The sequence below is a fragment of the Cucurbita pepo genome, chromosome 14 (genome assembly GCF_057944985.1).
Source record: "Cucurbita pepo subsp. pepo isolate OVF chromosome 14, ASM5794498v1, whole genome shotgun sequence".
Lineage (NCBI taxonomy): Eukaryota > Viridiplantae > Streptophyta > Magnoliopsida > Cucurbitales > Cucurbitaceae > Cucurbita > Cucurbita pepo.
Genome location: NC_141811.1, coordinates 7,453,300 through 7,468,254, shown reverse-complemented (window position 1 = coordinate 7,468,254; position 14,955 = coordinate 7,453,300). Strand labels below are relative to the sequence as shown.

Sequence of the window (14,955 nt, the reverse complement as noted above, 5' to 3'; positions counted from 1 at the left end):
TCTCACCAATGCCCCAGCGGTATTTATGGAACTAATGAACCGAGTATTTAAGGAGTGCTTAGACTCGTTTGTGATCGTATTCATAGACGATATCCTGATATACTCGAAAACGGACCTAGAACACCAAGAGCACCTTCGCAAAGTCTTAACTATCCTAAGGGAGAACAAGCTGTATGCCAAATTCTCCAAGTGCGAATTTTGGCTACGACAGTTTCGTTTCTGGGGCACGTAGTGTCTAAAGATGGAATCTTCGTAGATCCCAATAAGATAGAAGCGGTCACGAAATGGAAACGCCCAACAACAGTCACCGAGATACGAAGTTTCTTGGGATTGGCGGGCTACTATCGAAGGTTTGTCCAGGACTTCGCTAGAATAGCCACGCCTCTCACCCAATTGACAAAAAAAGGTGTACCTTTTGTTTGGGACGATACCTGGGAGGCTAGCTTTTAAGAGCTAAAACAAAGACTAGTATCCGCCCCAGTGCTCACAGTTCCAGAGAGTTCTGTGGGATATGTGATTTACAGTGACGCATCCCAAAAGGGGTTAGGTTGTGTACTGATGCAACATGGCAAGGTGGTTGTGTATACGTCACGCCAACTAAAGGATTACGAGAAAAACTATCCTACACATGATTTGGAGCTGGTAGCAGTAGTGTTCACGTTAAAAATTTGGCGACACTACCTGTATGGCGAAAAGACCCAGATCTATACAGACCATAAAAGCCTAAAATATTTGTTCACACAAAAAGAATTGAACATGAGGCAACGTAGATGGTTAGAGCTGGTAAAAGATTACGACATAGACATCCAGTACCACCCTTTAAAAGCAAACATAGTCGCGGATGCACTGAGTCGAAAAGCAGTACACTCATCGGCCCTCATCACCAGGGAGCCACGAGTGCGAACTGATTTCGAACGGGCTGATATAGCGGTAGTAACCGAAGAAGTTGCAGCCTAAATAGCCCGACTGACAGTGCGTCCCACGCTCAGACAAAGGATCATAGATTCACAACGTGGGGATCCAAGCCTAAGTAAAATCCTAGATCAATTGGAAGTAGGCCCAATGGACGGATTCTCTAAGTTGACAGATGACGGATTATTATGTCAAGGATGTTTATGTGTCCCACCCATGAGCGAAATAAAGAATGAAATCCTAATTGAGGCACACAACTCAACCTTCTCGATACATCCAGATGGAACAAAGATGTATCAAGACTTGAAACAACACTTCTACTGGCGAAGTATGAAAAAGGATATCTCGGAGTACGTGAGTAAGTGTCTGGTGTGCCAACAAGTAAAAGCCCCAAGGCAGAAAATCGCCGAGCTACTACAACCTTTAAGTATACCCGAATGGAAATGGGAAAACATTGCCATGGATTTCATAGTAGGCCTACCCAAAACATTAAAGGGCTATACGGTAATCTGGGTGGTCGTGGATCGTCTAACAAAGTCGGCCCACTTCCTACTGGGTAAAGCAACATATACGGGAGACAATTGGGCCCAACTGTATGTGAAAGAAATTGTGAGGTTGCATGGGGTACCGGTGTCAATTGTGTCGGATCGGGACCCGCGTTTCACATCGGCCTTTTACCGCGGACTCCAAAAGGCGATGGGTACCCGCCTCGACTTTAGCACCGCCTTCCACCCACAAATGGACGGCCAAACGGAACGGTTAAACCAAATTCTGGAAGACATGCTTCGAGCATGCGTTATGGATTTCACAGGGAGTTGGGACACCAAACTGCACTTAATGGAATTCTCTTACAATAACAGCTTCCAAGCAACCATCGGGATGGCACCCTTTGAAGCGTTGTATGGAAAACGATGTCGATCCCCATTTTGCTGGGACGAAGTAGGAGAACGAGAACTAGTAGGACCCGAGCTGGTCCGCGTCACCAATGAGGCAATATAGAAAATTAGAGTAAGAATGCGTACTGCACAGAGTAGGCAAAAGAGCTACGCCGACGTTAAGCGTAGGAATTTAGAGTTCGAAGAGGGGGACCCAGTGTTCCTAAAAGTAGCTCCCATGAAGGGCATTCTAAGATTCGGACGCAAGGGGAAGCTCAGCCCCCGATTCATTGGACCGTTTGAAATTTTAGAAAGAGTAGGTTCGGTAGCTTACAAACTAGTTTTACCGCCTTCACTTCCAAGCGTACACGATGTATTTCATGTGTCCATGTTAAGGAAATATATTGCAGACCCGACGCACGTAATAGACTACAAACCTCCCGAAATTGAGGAAAATTTAAGTTATCAGGAGAAACCGATTAAAATTCTAGCCAGAGAAGCGAAAGCCTTACGTAATAGGAATATAGGTTTTGTTAAGGTATTGTGGCGTAACCACCAAGTCGAGGAAGCTACGTGGGAACGAGAGGAGGAAATAAACGAAAAATATCCCGAGTTGATCCACGAGTTCGAGACTTTCGAGGACGAAAGTTCTTTTTAGGGGTAGGTAATGTAACGAAACCAGAAAAAAAAAAGGTGAGGGTCGTCGGCAGAGCCGAAAACTCCGACGAACACCAGAGTTTTCACTCGCACACGACCCACAAAGGGCCGCCGAGGGCTGGGATGCCACAGAACTCGTCCCCGACCTTCAGCCACCCTGAAATGACCTGCAAAGTAACGAAAACAGTGAAAACGAGAAGGAACAGAAAACCCGACGGAACTCCGGCGAAGCCGAACCATACGAATCGACGTCAAAACCTCCATTTTACATCACAAAAGTAATCCCAGAACCCTTTACACACATCAGGAGTAGGTTTTAGACGAATCCCTTACGCTGAACACCGTCGGCAAGGAAGACGGAACGTTGGACTTCCGAGCTTCTCCAGATCCGGGAGTGTGAGGTCCTTACAAACGAAATCTGTACCAAAAACGGGGTTAGGGTGAAGAAGAATCGCGGGAACGGAGGAAAAACGAGGGAAAAAGGACGTGGAGATGACATTGTCGAGGAGAGAGAGAGGTCGCCGAAAAATCGCGCAGGCAGTTGGGCGAAGAGGACGAAGTCCGACCCGAGAGTCAGATCCGGCAATCCGAACCGAACCCAATTCCCTTCGTTCGGCCCAGAACCTGACAATTCCCGCGGCCCAAAACACTCCGGCCCTTCACCCGCGAACCGGCCTATCACCGCGCATGGCCCGTCACCTACGAATGGCCTGTCACCCGCGTTCGGCCTGAGACCCGCGAGTGATCCGTTAACCCGTACCTCGACCCGAAACCCCTGCACACGCATCGCTCTCTGATTGTGCCATGTGGCACGTCTGTAGCGCGGCTTTGACGGCTTAATCGGCTCGGCGGCGGCTCCTTGGCTCCAGCGGCTTATTCGGCTCGGGAAACCCGTTTTCAGCCCGTTTGACACCGTTCCGACCCTCTCGGACCTAGTTTCGGCTCTGTTTAAGATAAAATGGAACATTTTATGGTCGTATTTCACAAATTCCAGTTGGGAATTTATTATATTTGTGAAATACTAACGAAAGTGACGAATGAACCAGTAGGAACCAACCACCAACGGAAACGTAGAACGTTCACGAGGAGCTAGGAGCTTATGTTATATTCTAGGGAGTGCTTCGGCTAAGGCCTACCAAGTAAGTGGCTCCCCCGTCGTAGATTACGTGTTATTTGCAGTATGTTGGCACATGCCTGTGGATTTGAACGTGTCATTAAATTGTATGCTAGTTTAATGTGCTTAAGTACAAAATCATGTGAAAGTGAATGTATGTTATGTATGCTGCTTAGTCTGATGTGATATGTTATGCATGTGACGATGTGTGGTCCTTGAACGATTATGGCATGTTTGTATGAATATTTGAATGTAACTGCATGAATTATATGACATGAAATACGGTAAATTGCATGAAACATAACCCCGTTAGGAATATGTATGATACGTAAAGAAATGAGAATGAGAATGACATGTAAGCATGAAAACGTGGCAAGAGGTTATGTTCATTAATGATAACTGTTCATGCATTTGGGGGGATACCCCTATCCCATCACGAGGGGACGGACGCGTACATCCAATGGCAGGACAATGATCGTTATGCTTTGCATAGCGCTGCCGTGACGATTTTAGTTTTAACGGGTCCCGGTATAAGGGGCTCCCAAAGTATGCCCACCGGATAAGGACAGTGGCCCAGCGGTGTGCGAACTAGCTGGTGAGCCATACTCGCACGTATGGGCTGTGTGTAGAGTATATGGTACACGTCCACGATTACCCGTTAGGATTACACCGTAGGGAAAACGAAACGAAACGATAGGTCCCATCATTTCATTGCATGTGATTGTCGCATAACCGCGATAGGGGGTCACTTACTGAGTATTCTAGAAATACTCAAGCCTCGTGCTATTTTACTTTTGCAGATAAGGGCAAGGCACCCATGTGACATCGACGGTGGCATCATACCCCCCGAGACTGTGTTTTCTCTTGAAATGATAAACCAGGTTCCTTCGCCAACTGTATGACACTCTGACTATCTCTGTAAAGAATATCTTCGTGCTACTTCTTGCCCATTCTTCTAGATAGTCAGTCATCCATATCGTCTTCTTTCCAGCTTCAACTATTGCCACGTACTCAACCTCAGTACAACGCATTTTTGAAGCCTAGACGTCTCATCATCCATGACTTGCTCCTACTTGGTTGTATCCTCCAACTGTAGGGCCTCATCAAAGGGTTGTGGTTCCCTTTCATTAGCAACAGATAGTGTAATGAAGGTACATACATATCTGGTACTCTGATAGTACAGGATGATCTTCTCAACACCAGTTCAGGTGTCACTTGCTCCACTACTGATTCCTCCGCAACAACCTCAGGAGTTTGTTGAGTATATGCTACAAGATCACTTGGTGCTTTTCTCCGCAACTCAACCTCAAGTCCCACTTGCTTTGTTGTCTTGGAACCTTGCTCCACATCTGGTTCCTCAGCAGTAGTCTCAGGAGTTTCTTGAGTATCTGCTACAACATCACTAGGTGAGTTTCCCTGCAACTCAACCTCAACTCCCACTTGCTTCGTGGTCTTGGAACCTTGCTCCAAATCTGGTTCCATTTTCAACCGCACTTTCTTCAATTCTCTAGCGGTCCTTGTGAAGCTAACTCGTTTCTGCTTGCTCATAACGTAGTTCTCACAATGACCCACATCAACAGATTTCAGACCTTCTGAAACTCCTTTCGTAGCCAGCCTCTTCATTCCTTTCGTGCTCATAGGTTCAAGTCTATTGTGTCGTAGACTTGAATTTGAAGCACTCTCAGCAACAGCAGCTATGTTCATACACCCTGTAGTGGTGTATAGGGTTCCAGATTTTGAGCCACGTGCTACCACCGTAGCGCCCTTCATAATCTTCCACGAACCCTTCCCTAACTTTGTTGCATAACCTGTGCTATCCAACTGACCAATAGAGATCAGGTTCCTTTTGAGACTAGGAATATATCTGACATCCTTTAATGTCCACTGATTTCCTACCGGAGTTTTTATGCAGACATCTCCTTTTCCTTTAATCTCCAAATCTTTGTTGTCGGCAAGATACACCTTCTCAAAATTTCCAGACTTGAAATTTCGGAACAACTCTTTATTTGGAGACGAATGAAAAGATGCACCTGAATCCAGAATCCAGGATTCAATCGAACTGTCCGCATTGAGGATTAGAGCATCTCTAATGTCTTCTGCTGAATTTATAGAATCATCATCATCTCCAGATTTGTGATTCTGCTTCCTCTATGGTCTTGTACAACCTGTCCGAAAGTGACCTTTTTCTCTACAATTCCAATACGTTACGTTTGGTCTATTTGGAGATTTTTCTTAGTTTTTTTATTTTGATCGCCCTTTGTTTGGGCCCTTCGGTTTACTTCTTCCCCTTCGATCAACACTGAGAGCATTGCCTGATGAATCTCCAGTTTCTCATTTGCGAATACTGTCGCTGAGAACTACATCTCGAATTTCACCAAACTTCAGTTTATCAGATCCTCGGGAACTGTTGATTGCGGCAACAACAGTATCCCATGACTCGGGTAAGGATGACATCAAAATCAATGCTTTAATTTAATCTTTGAAATTAATTTCTACCGAACTCAGTTGACTTATGATCATTTCATTTATATGATCAGCAACACGTCCACCTTCAGACATCTATAGATTGAACAATCTACGCATCAAATACACCTTGTTCATAGCCGATGGTTTTCATACATAATGACAGCGCCTTCAATAGATCTGACGTTGTCTTCTCCTTGATAATGTTGAACGCCACGTTTCTGGATAGCGTCAACCGGATCAGCCCCAAGGCTTGTCAATCCTTGAGCTTCCACTGTTCTGTGGTCATGGTATCCGGCTTCACCCCCAACAGAGGTTCATGAAGATCTTTCTGGTACAGATAATCTTCAATCTGCATCTTCCAGAAACCGAAATCGAATCCATCGAACTTCTCAATTCCAATCTTTAAACTTTCCATCTTCACAGATCGTGGTGAATTTTGCCTAGCTCTGATACAAGTTGTTAGGATCGCACAACAACGCACACGCTCGATCTAGATGAACACAAAGAATGGGATAAACAAAAGTGCAAGGAGAACTCTGGCTAAAAGAATTTATTTTTATTGATGACTTCACGTATGTACAGTAAGAGAGAATTACAGAGAATAGAAAGTACATCTCAAAGCTCTACCGGACGGGATATATATATAGTTCAATTTACTATATATAGCTTTACCAGATTTAACCCTCTACCATATATAGCTATTTACTATATATAGTTTTACCCGATTTAACCATCTACTATATATAGCTATTTACCATATATAGCTTTACCGGATATAGCTTTACCAAATATAGCTTTACCGGATATAACCGCTGACCAAGCTATAAATAAGCATCAGGCTCCATAACCTAACATTTTGTTGTGTCGTTTTAAAGATATTTTCGAAACACGTAAGTCCATGGCTGTGTTTAAGATAAAGATTATGTTTTATGGAATTTAAATGAAGTCTTTCGCATTCAATGTTTATGATACGTATACAGTAGCTACCTTAAATTAAGTAGAAAATTTAGGGTCGTTACACCAAAGTAATTTGTCATCTCTTGTGCCATCTTCCATGAAGAATATCCTTCACCCCATAATTCATAAGTGGCATGTCGCACACATCGTTCTCTTGGAAGTCCATAAAATTAAACTTAGCTCCTTAAGACTCCAACCAAAACCTTGCAACCATGACCTCCATAACTCATTTTTCAAGGTTGGTGAATCTTATCTCTCGACTTACAAACTTAAATAAACTTACTCAAGGTAATGGTATGCTTGAGGGCTACATAATTCCTGTGGTAGTCGTCTTTTTCTAAATGAACAATATTGTATGAGCCTACTATGTGGCCTGCACTGAGGCATGATCTATTCTGTCTAGGCTTACTACGTGGTCTCCACGGAGGCAAGCCAATTAACTTCCTACACACGGCCCACACGTGCGAGTATGGACCCACAAGTCGGTTCACACACCTCCTAGGCCCCTTTTCCTGTTGGATGAGCATTCTCTGGTAGCTCTCGATGCCAAACACCCGTTGGAAGTAGCGGTTGTCACGACAACATTATGTCAAACATAATCGTTTTCCTGTCTAGTAGTGTATGCATCTGTACCCTCGTGAAGGAATAGAGGTACTCCCCAATGATCGAGAACATAATAATGCATGAGGTCCCAACATTTTTCCTTTTTCATTATTGTTTAATACAACTCCGCTAGCGATTTATTCATATCATATCATTTTTCATATCATTCATGTTGGGTTGTATTTCATGCTATTTATTGTGGGTGATTCTGACAACCAACGGAAAACAACTTAAGATCACAAGCATATTGTGGTGTCGAACTTCTAAACGGTCTATTTCTGGGTTCTACATTTCCTTGGAAATTCAATTATTTCTTGGAAGCAAGCCAATGTGTCCAGATAATCAGCAAAAGCCGAGTATCGAGCTATGGTAAATACTTGTTTAGAGTTAACTTGGTTAAGATACATTTGTTAAGACTTGAAATTCCACTGTCCGAACCAACATTATTGTATTGTGATAATCAAGTAGCATTACATATAGCAGTCAATCCAGTTTTTCACGAACGCATGAAACACATTGAAATAGATTGCCATATAGTTCGAGAAAAGTTACAAGCTGAAATCATCAAACCGTGTTATGTTTTGACTAAAATGCAATTGACAGATGTCTTCACTAAAGCTTTGGGAAGACATCAATTTGATTTTTGAAAGACAAGTTGGGTGTGATTGACATACACTCTCCAACCAGAGGGGGAGTATTAAGATACAATATTTGGAGAAACTTTTATAATAATTAGTTATGAATATATCTTAGATATTCGTAATCAGTTAAATAAGTGAACTCGATGAAAAGGGAAATGACACCTCAACGACTTAGATAGTCAGAAAGAATCCAAAAGTCAAATCCAAAGTATGCCCATATAACTATTATAAAAGATGAAGATAAAGAGCTAGAGATATATGAATAATCATCACAAAATATGGCTTGGCAGCATGCAATGGAGAAATAAATGATAGCCTTAGAGCAAGACCAAACTTGGAAACTAGGAGATGTCCAACCTATCTCTTGCAAGTGGATTTACAAAATAAAGTGTCACTCAAGTGGATTAACTGAGAGATATTATATGACTCAGACCATAGCTCCAGGGTTCTCTCAATAATATAGACTAGACTATGATGAAACATTTAATCTAGTGGCGAAGATCACTATATACAAATTCCTCCAACACTTGCACTTAGTAAAGATTGAAATTTATGGCAGAAAGATAAGAATAGTTTCTTGCACGAAAAGTGTCACGACCCGATTTTCGAGGTTTCGAAAAAAATCGAAAACAAACAAAAAGAAAATAAAATAAAAGAAATGTAGAGTAAAAGATAAAAATACCATCTAATTAAAACAAAATAGAGAAAAGATTTGTTTCAAATTGTTACAAAAGAAATTACAAATATGAAATGAAATGCAAAAGACTCTAAAAGACCGACAAGGGACTGACGCTCCGGAACGACACCCCTCTGAAACAGTGCAGCTCTCAAACACCTCCCCGTATCGACTGGTACCTGAAAAAAAAAAAAAGGGAGAAAGGGGTGAGTATAAAAATATACTCAGTAAGCAGCCTACTTGTAGGCTCTTTTCGCATCCTTATCGTGGTAGGTATCCACGGTCTTTCTCGGGTTTCTAGGGAGAGTGATCTAAGCTACAACTCTCTTTTCTGTATCTTAGGAGGCTTGCCCATCATACGCAGTGAAATAGTCAGTGTCTTGAGGTGAGGCGCGACCTCATAAATAAATCTGAGGGGATCGTATGGCTGGATCTGAAATACGTGACTCTCTCTGAACATCATCCGTAGAGGTTAGCTGACAACCCTCTCACGGGACCATACATCCGCTAAATTCGGGGTGCGACCCCCTGTGTGCCGGTCAGCTACTAAGTCATCCTACGTGGCTCCACGTCCCCCGCTTAGGGACAGGTTTCTACGGCCTAGGAGTCCTGTTCAAAAGACCCCTTAGCTATCACCACTAGGTCTGGGCACCTGTCACACTTCCCTATCCGGATTTGCCAAGCTCAACGATCTTTGTACCGGAGCTCTGTCTCGACGGTATGGTATCGGAGCAGAGAGGAAAGTGGAGGTTCTGATGACACTACCCACACTGCTCAACTCTAGCGGGCTACCTACAGTTATCGTGGTGTTCTACTATCCTTTCTAGGGTGGAACTTGGTGGCTTAGACTTGGATTCATGCATCTCTAGATTCTCGTGCCTGGTCTCACAAACCTATCGGGTTTGGAATTCTGGGCTCTAGATCCACTGGTAATCGTTTCACGGGTCTAAATACACGGTATTCTAGAGGTCTCCCAATCTAGGGTCTCGTCTAGCCTATTTAATCACAAGCACCCTAATCTAAGCTCATAATTTCATCATATTCAACAAGAAAGATAAACCAAGCAATCATCAAGCATAGGAGTTAGCACACAGCAGTTCATGCAATATTAACAAACATGCTCAATGGAAAGATAACGTCCATCTTCACTTGGAGCGCAGATTCACAAGTTTCCCATCCTCCTCTTGCATACATACTTTATTAGAATCTCAATCAAAACAGATTTAATAAACATTTCATATCTAGCTTTCCTTAATCATTTCATTTTTCGAAGTTTCCATACTAATTGGCTAGGTTCGGTTAGCTAGGTATACGGGTATGATAGAATGCATGCTTATTCCAAGCGGTTCCTACAAGTACTGCTCGTGGGAATCCAAATGGCTACTTACTTGGTTGACGCGTGCCTTCCCGAGTTCGAGTTTTCTTGACGGTAAAGGTTCCAAAATTCTGGAATTTCTTTAATAGATCCTAATTCACATAAAATAAGATCAGAGTTGAAATCGAGGCGAAAATCAAGCAAACGAAGGCCAAACGGGTGAGAGAATGGTGTCCCACGCGCTGTGCACGCGACAGCAGGTCCCCACGCGCCAGTACACGCCCACACGCGCAGGGCACACGCGCGGGCAGTGCCGCGTTTCGAACCCCAGCGGCCGCGGACTTACCTTCAAATTTTCTGAGCACTGCACGTGGCGCACAGTGTTTGGCGGGAATGTCGGGTTTGACCGTGGGTTTCCGGACCAGTTCGGCGGGCGTACGGGCCACGTGACGCACGCCGGCTCCGCCGCGCTCTTCCGTTCGGTGGTCGACGCGTGGCGATCTCTTTCTCTCTCCTGCGTGTGTTTCAAATTTCCAGATGTTAGCGTTTTCGATCTATTTTCTTCGGATTTTCTTATCTTTGAATCCGTAATCCATATCAACAAAGTTTCTTCACAAAAATTGTATATCTCATCTTCTACTTCTACAATATATTTTTTCTTTATTTTTTTCCTTGAACACAGGATGAGTTAAGGCCGTCCAAAGATACGGAGAAACTCACATTTTCTATTTTGTTTACCCGGAAGTCCGACTAAACTCCAATTTTCGTCCCATTCTTGTCCAGGAACTTCAAGAAACCTGTGTGAATCTTATTTTAGTTACATACCTCAAAAACTCAAGATCTAACGCTCAAGAAACTCCTCAGATATAGATAAAATTCAAACAAGAAGTTCGGAACCTTACTTTGTCCGTTCTCGGATTTTCTTGCCGGAATGAGTGAATCCACCACCCAAACTCCTTTTCCAGTGCCGAGAGAAGTATTGTTTTGAAGTTTCTTGCCTTGGATTCAATCTCTAACGGCCGTTTGTCTTCTCTGCTCTTCCTCTCTCCCAAACCCTAACTTCTTCTCTTTCTTCCTCTCTCTCTATTTTTTTATTCTTTTGGCCAAATTGACTATTTTGCCCCTATGTTGTTGTTATTTTTATTTTTTTTTATTTATTTTAAAAATTCAGGTATTACAAAAAGTTAGACGGGGAGATGTATATGGATCAACCAAAGAGATTTAAAAATGGAGTTGGAATCATTAGTGTGTACATGCAAAGTCCAAAGAACCCTCATTTGGTGCGGTTCAAAGATCCTGCAATATGTCAAATGATATAGCGATACCCGAAGATCAAGCACCAAGTATGTGTTCAAACTTTGTTTTGGAATAATTTCTTGGTGTCGAAAAAAAAACCAATAGTACATTGTTAACTACAGAAAGCAGAGTACAGAACAGCTCAAGAAAGTACATGGTTGAAATTCTTTACGAATGATTCCCACTTGAAAATTGACTATCCAATGCCACTTCATTGCAACAGCCAATCTGCAGTTCGCCTAGCTGAAAATTCGAGGCTTAATGCTAGAACAAAGCATGTGGAGGTACATTACCATTTTATTAGAGAGAGTGTGTTAAAGAAAGAATACCGATAACCAAGTGACAAACTTATTTATAGGAGGGCTAAATACAAAAACGAGAGTTTTCGTTGTCAATCCAATATTGTAGAGCGAATGAGAACTAATACTGAGGGGAAATGTTAAAATATGATCACTATTACAATAGTAGGGTCAAACCCAATAATTATACGAGTCCATTATCTATATATTTTAGTAAAATGATTTAGGTAACCAAAGAATAAAAATTACTCTTTAAGCCGCATAAAACAAGACAACAATATATTTATTAGCTCCATTTCCACATCTTAAAAAGGATATGTCGACCAGATAATAAAATTATTACAATAATATTGTTAACAACTAGCAACAAACCCTCATCTAATTTGGGATCTTCTTGTATTTAGCCTATCTCCAACTTATTAAATTTAAAACCATACTAATATATCATATTTTTGAGAACCCCTAGCACGCTCATGTCACGTCGAGGTACTACAGTTTAAACCAAAGCTATTGCATCGATTTCGATCTTGGCATTTTTGGGCAACGCTCCAACCTGAAATGTTGACCGAGCTGGAAAAGGTTGCTTGGAAAAGTCTGTAAAAAAGACCAAGAACGCCTCTCAATTTCATTTTCTTCACTAGAAAAATTACCAAAAAAAAAATGAAAGAAAAGAATTTACATCGAGCATAAATTTCATTCACTAATGCAAAGTCTGCTACATCAGCCAGCCTGCAACAAAGAATTGTTGGTAAAAATATAGGTTTGAAGACAAACTAAAAAACGACCATTTTCATAAAAAACAAAACCTCAAAATATACGAAAAAGGATTTCATACATAATAGTTGTCTTAACCACTCTATTATAATCCGCACCTCCGGCTCTTAATATTGCACCTATATTTTTGAGGGCCTGCATAATCATATTTCATTACATTTTTTTTTTTTATAAAACTTTTGGATCTACAAAGCACAACAAGATCTAATGAAAAAAAAGATAAAAATAATAAATAATACCTGCATAGTTTGCTCTCCAACATCATCGGAAATTAATTCTCCTGTCTACATTAAACCATATACGTACGCATTCAATTAGACATCATAGAAAGTGCATACACGTACACGAAATTTGAAACTACGAATCTACAACACATGTAAGTGTACCTAATCACTGAGCTACGCTTGGATTAAACATTTAAAAAAATCCACATAATCTACATACAAAGTAGAACGTAACCGTAAACAAAATCATAAGGTGATGAAGCTACCTCGGGAATGAGTCCTAGGGAGCCAGACACAAATATAAAGTTGTTGGCTATGATGCCCTGAGAATATGGCCCTAATGCTTCTGGAGCGTTGTCGGTTTCAATAGGTATGATATCTGTCATACAAGATATTGATGGCTGTTGATATTATGATAGGAAAATATTTGGAAGGAAAAAATAAATTTTTACTCATAGTTATAATTTTTTATGTCCTTTTTTTTACTTTCACTCCATTTACGTGGTTAAGTGTTGATAAAAAATTCAAAACTTTTAAGCATTATAAGTCCCATCAACATTTAAGCAAATTTAGACTCGTAACGACGAAACACGTAAATTGCTAATATCAACCTAATTCGACTATTAAAAAACATTATATATCTCTAGTCTAATCAAAAGATCGAAAATGGGTCTCAAAAAAACGAAAAATTTGAAAAACATATTGTTTGAACAAATTTTCTCACGAACCAGGGAGAGAGAGAGAGAGAGAGGGGAAGGAAGTGAGGGCGTAGTACCACGACACTTGGAAATGGCATGGCATTTGAAGGACATGTTGCGGTTTGAAATAGATGGAATAGAAGAAGGGCGGCGCCACAAGGACACGGAGGCGCCGACAGAGGGAGTGACAGTGCGCGGCCGTGAAATGACGTTGGTGGCCGGGATCTGGAAGCTGTTTGCTGAGCAGTAAGCCATAGGTTTACAGTTTAATTGGCAGTGAGTGAGTGGATGAGGGTGGAGCTTTCATTTACGCACCTATTTATTGAGGTCGAGGAGGATCACATCCCAAATAATTAAAATTATTTATTTAATTTAGGATTTTTATATTTGAAGATTAAAATACTGAAACGTGGGGAGGAACCACTCTTAATCTTGGTTCAAAATCAAGATAAGAAAGAATCTTTTAACTTAAACTATTTGTGCTTCCTCATGTTTATACTCGATTCATGCACGGATTTCTCCTCCACAAATTTCTTATAATAAACAATTTAGAAACGCATTAAATGATAAACGTGAGAAATTGGGTTGTTGTTTAAGAATTGTGGTATAAATAGAATTCATATCTTTCGCCATGTGAAAACATAAGCCCTAAGTCAAAGGTTTCAATTAAATAAATTTTTATCTAAATCGATGTGAATATGATTATTTTTTTATCTTTTTTTTTTTTCTTCATAATAATAAAGAATTTCGTTTTATTTTTTATTTTTATACAAGATGCAACTTTTCAAGTTGATGATGGGACGGAGTTGAGTTTTTCCCAAGTTGGATCTTTTTGTACGAAGGAGAAGAGGGTGAAGGTGATGTGGAACATGTTCCAATATGGAGTCTGATGCAGTAAAGATCTGTTATAAATATATATATATAGTAAATATTTTGTAAAGATATATTTGGTAGATATTTAGCAAACATCCGTCCAAGATATATATGTAGATATTTCGTAAAATTACCAAGAACAAGACAACGATCAAAGACTAGAACATAGATCAAGATATAAGTTCTAAAGACGATAACCCAGAACCATAGTGCATGTCAAGAACTCACAATTCAAGAACAGAATCAAAGGGCCTAAGTACCTACAACAATAACTAGAATAAGAAAAGAAAGAGTATGATACTCTAGCATATCAAAGACACGATCAAGAGCCTACAAGTAGGCTATTTAGAGTCTTTGTACTCACTCCATGTTTTTCAAGTAAATAAGGAGTTGGTCAAGGTTGTGAGCTAACTTTGAAGCAAGTTTCATAAAGAAGCATCAACTATCGTCCTCATCCCTTTTTGTCTTAAATATTTTGTGATGTTCCTTATTTTGTGTTTTAACTATTATGTTTTGTTCTAATTACTAATGCATGAACTTAAATTTGATGAACTATAATGTATATTATGCTTTAA

General features: G+C 40.8%; 1 protein-coding gene and 1 long non-coding RNA gene across 2 annotated transcripts; both read right to left on the bottom strand.

The window, feature by feature from the left end:
• Positions 1 to 8,886: 8,886 nt before the first annotated feature.
• LOC147789430 (uncharacterized) lies at positions 8,887 to 11,263 on the bottom strand. Its single transcript, XR_015411773.1, has 4 exons — positions 11,119 to 11,263; positions 10,937 to 11,013; positions 10,290 to 10,730; positions 8,887 to 9,080 (listed from the first exon to the last, which is right to left on the bottom strand). It is a non-coding gene; the product is annotated as an uncharacterized LOC147789430 (long non-coding RNA).
• Positions 11,264 to 12,073: 810 nt separating this feature from the next.
• Positions 12,074 to 13,782, bottom strand: LOC111810735 (uncharacterized). The gene is made up of 6 exons (XM_023697503.2): positions 13,585 to 13,782; positions 13,076 to 13,188; positions 12,825 to 12,869; positions 12,647 to 12,720; positions 12,491 to 12,540; positions 12,074 to 12,405 (listed from the first exon to the last, which is right to left on the bottom strand). The coding sequence occupies exons 1-6, from the start codon at positions 13,760 to 13,762 to the stop codon at positions 12,308 to 12,310; spliced, it is 558 nt and encodes a 185-aa protein (XP_023553271.2). The 5' UTR covers positions 13,763 to 13,782; the 3' UTR covers positions 12,074 to 12,307.
• Positions 13,783 to 14,955: the final 1,173 nt, after the last annotated feature.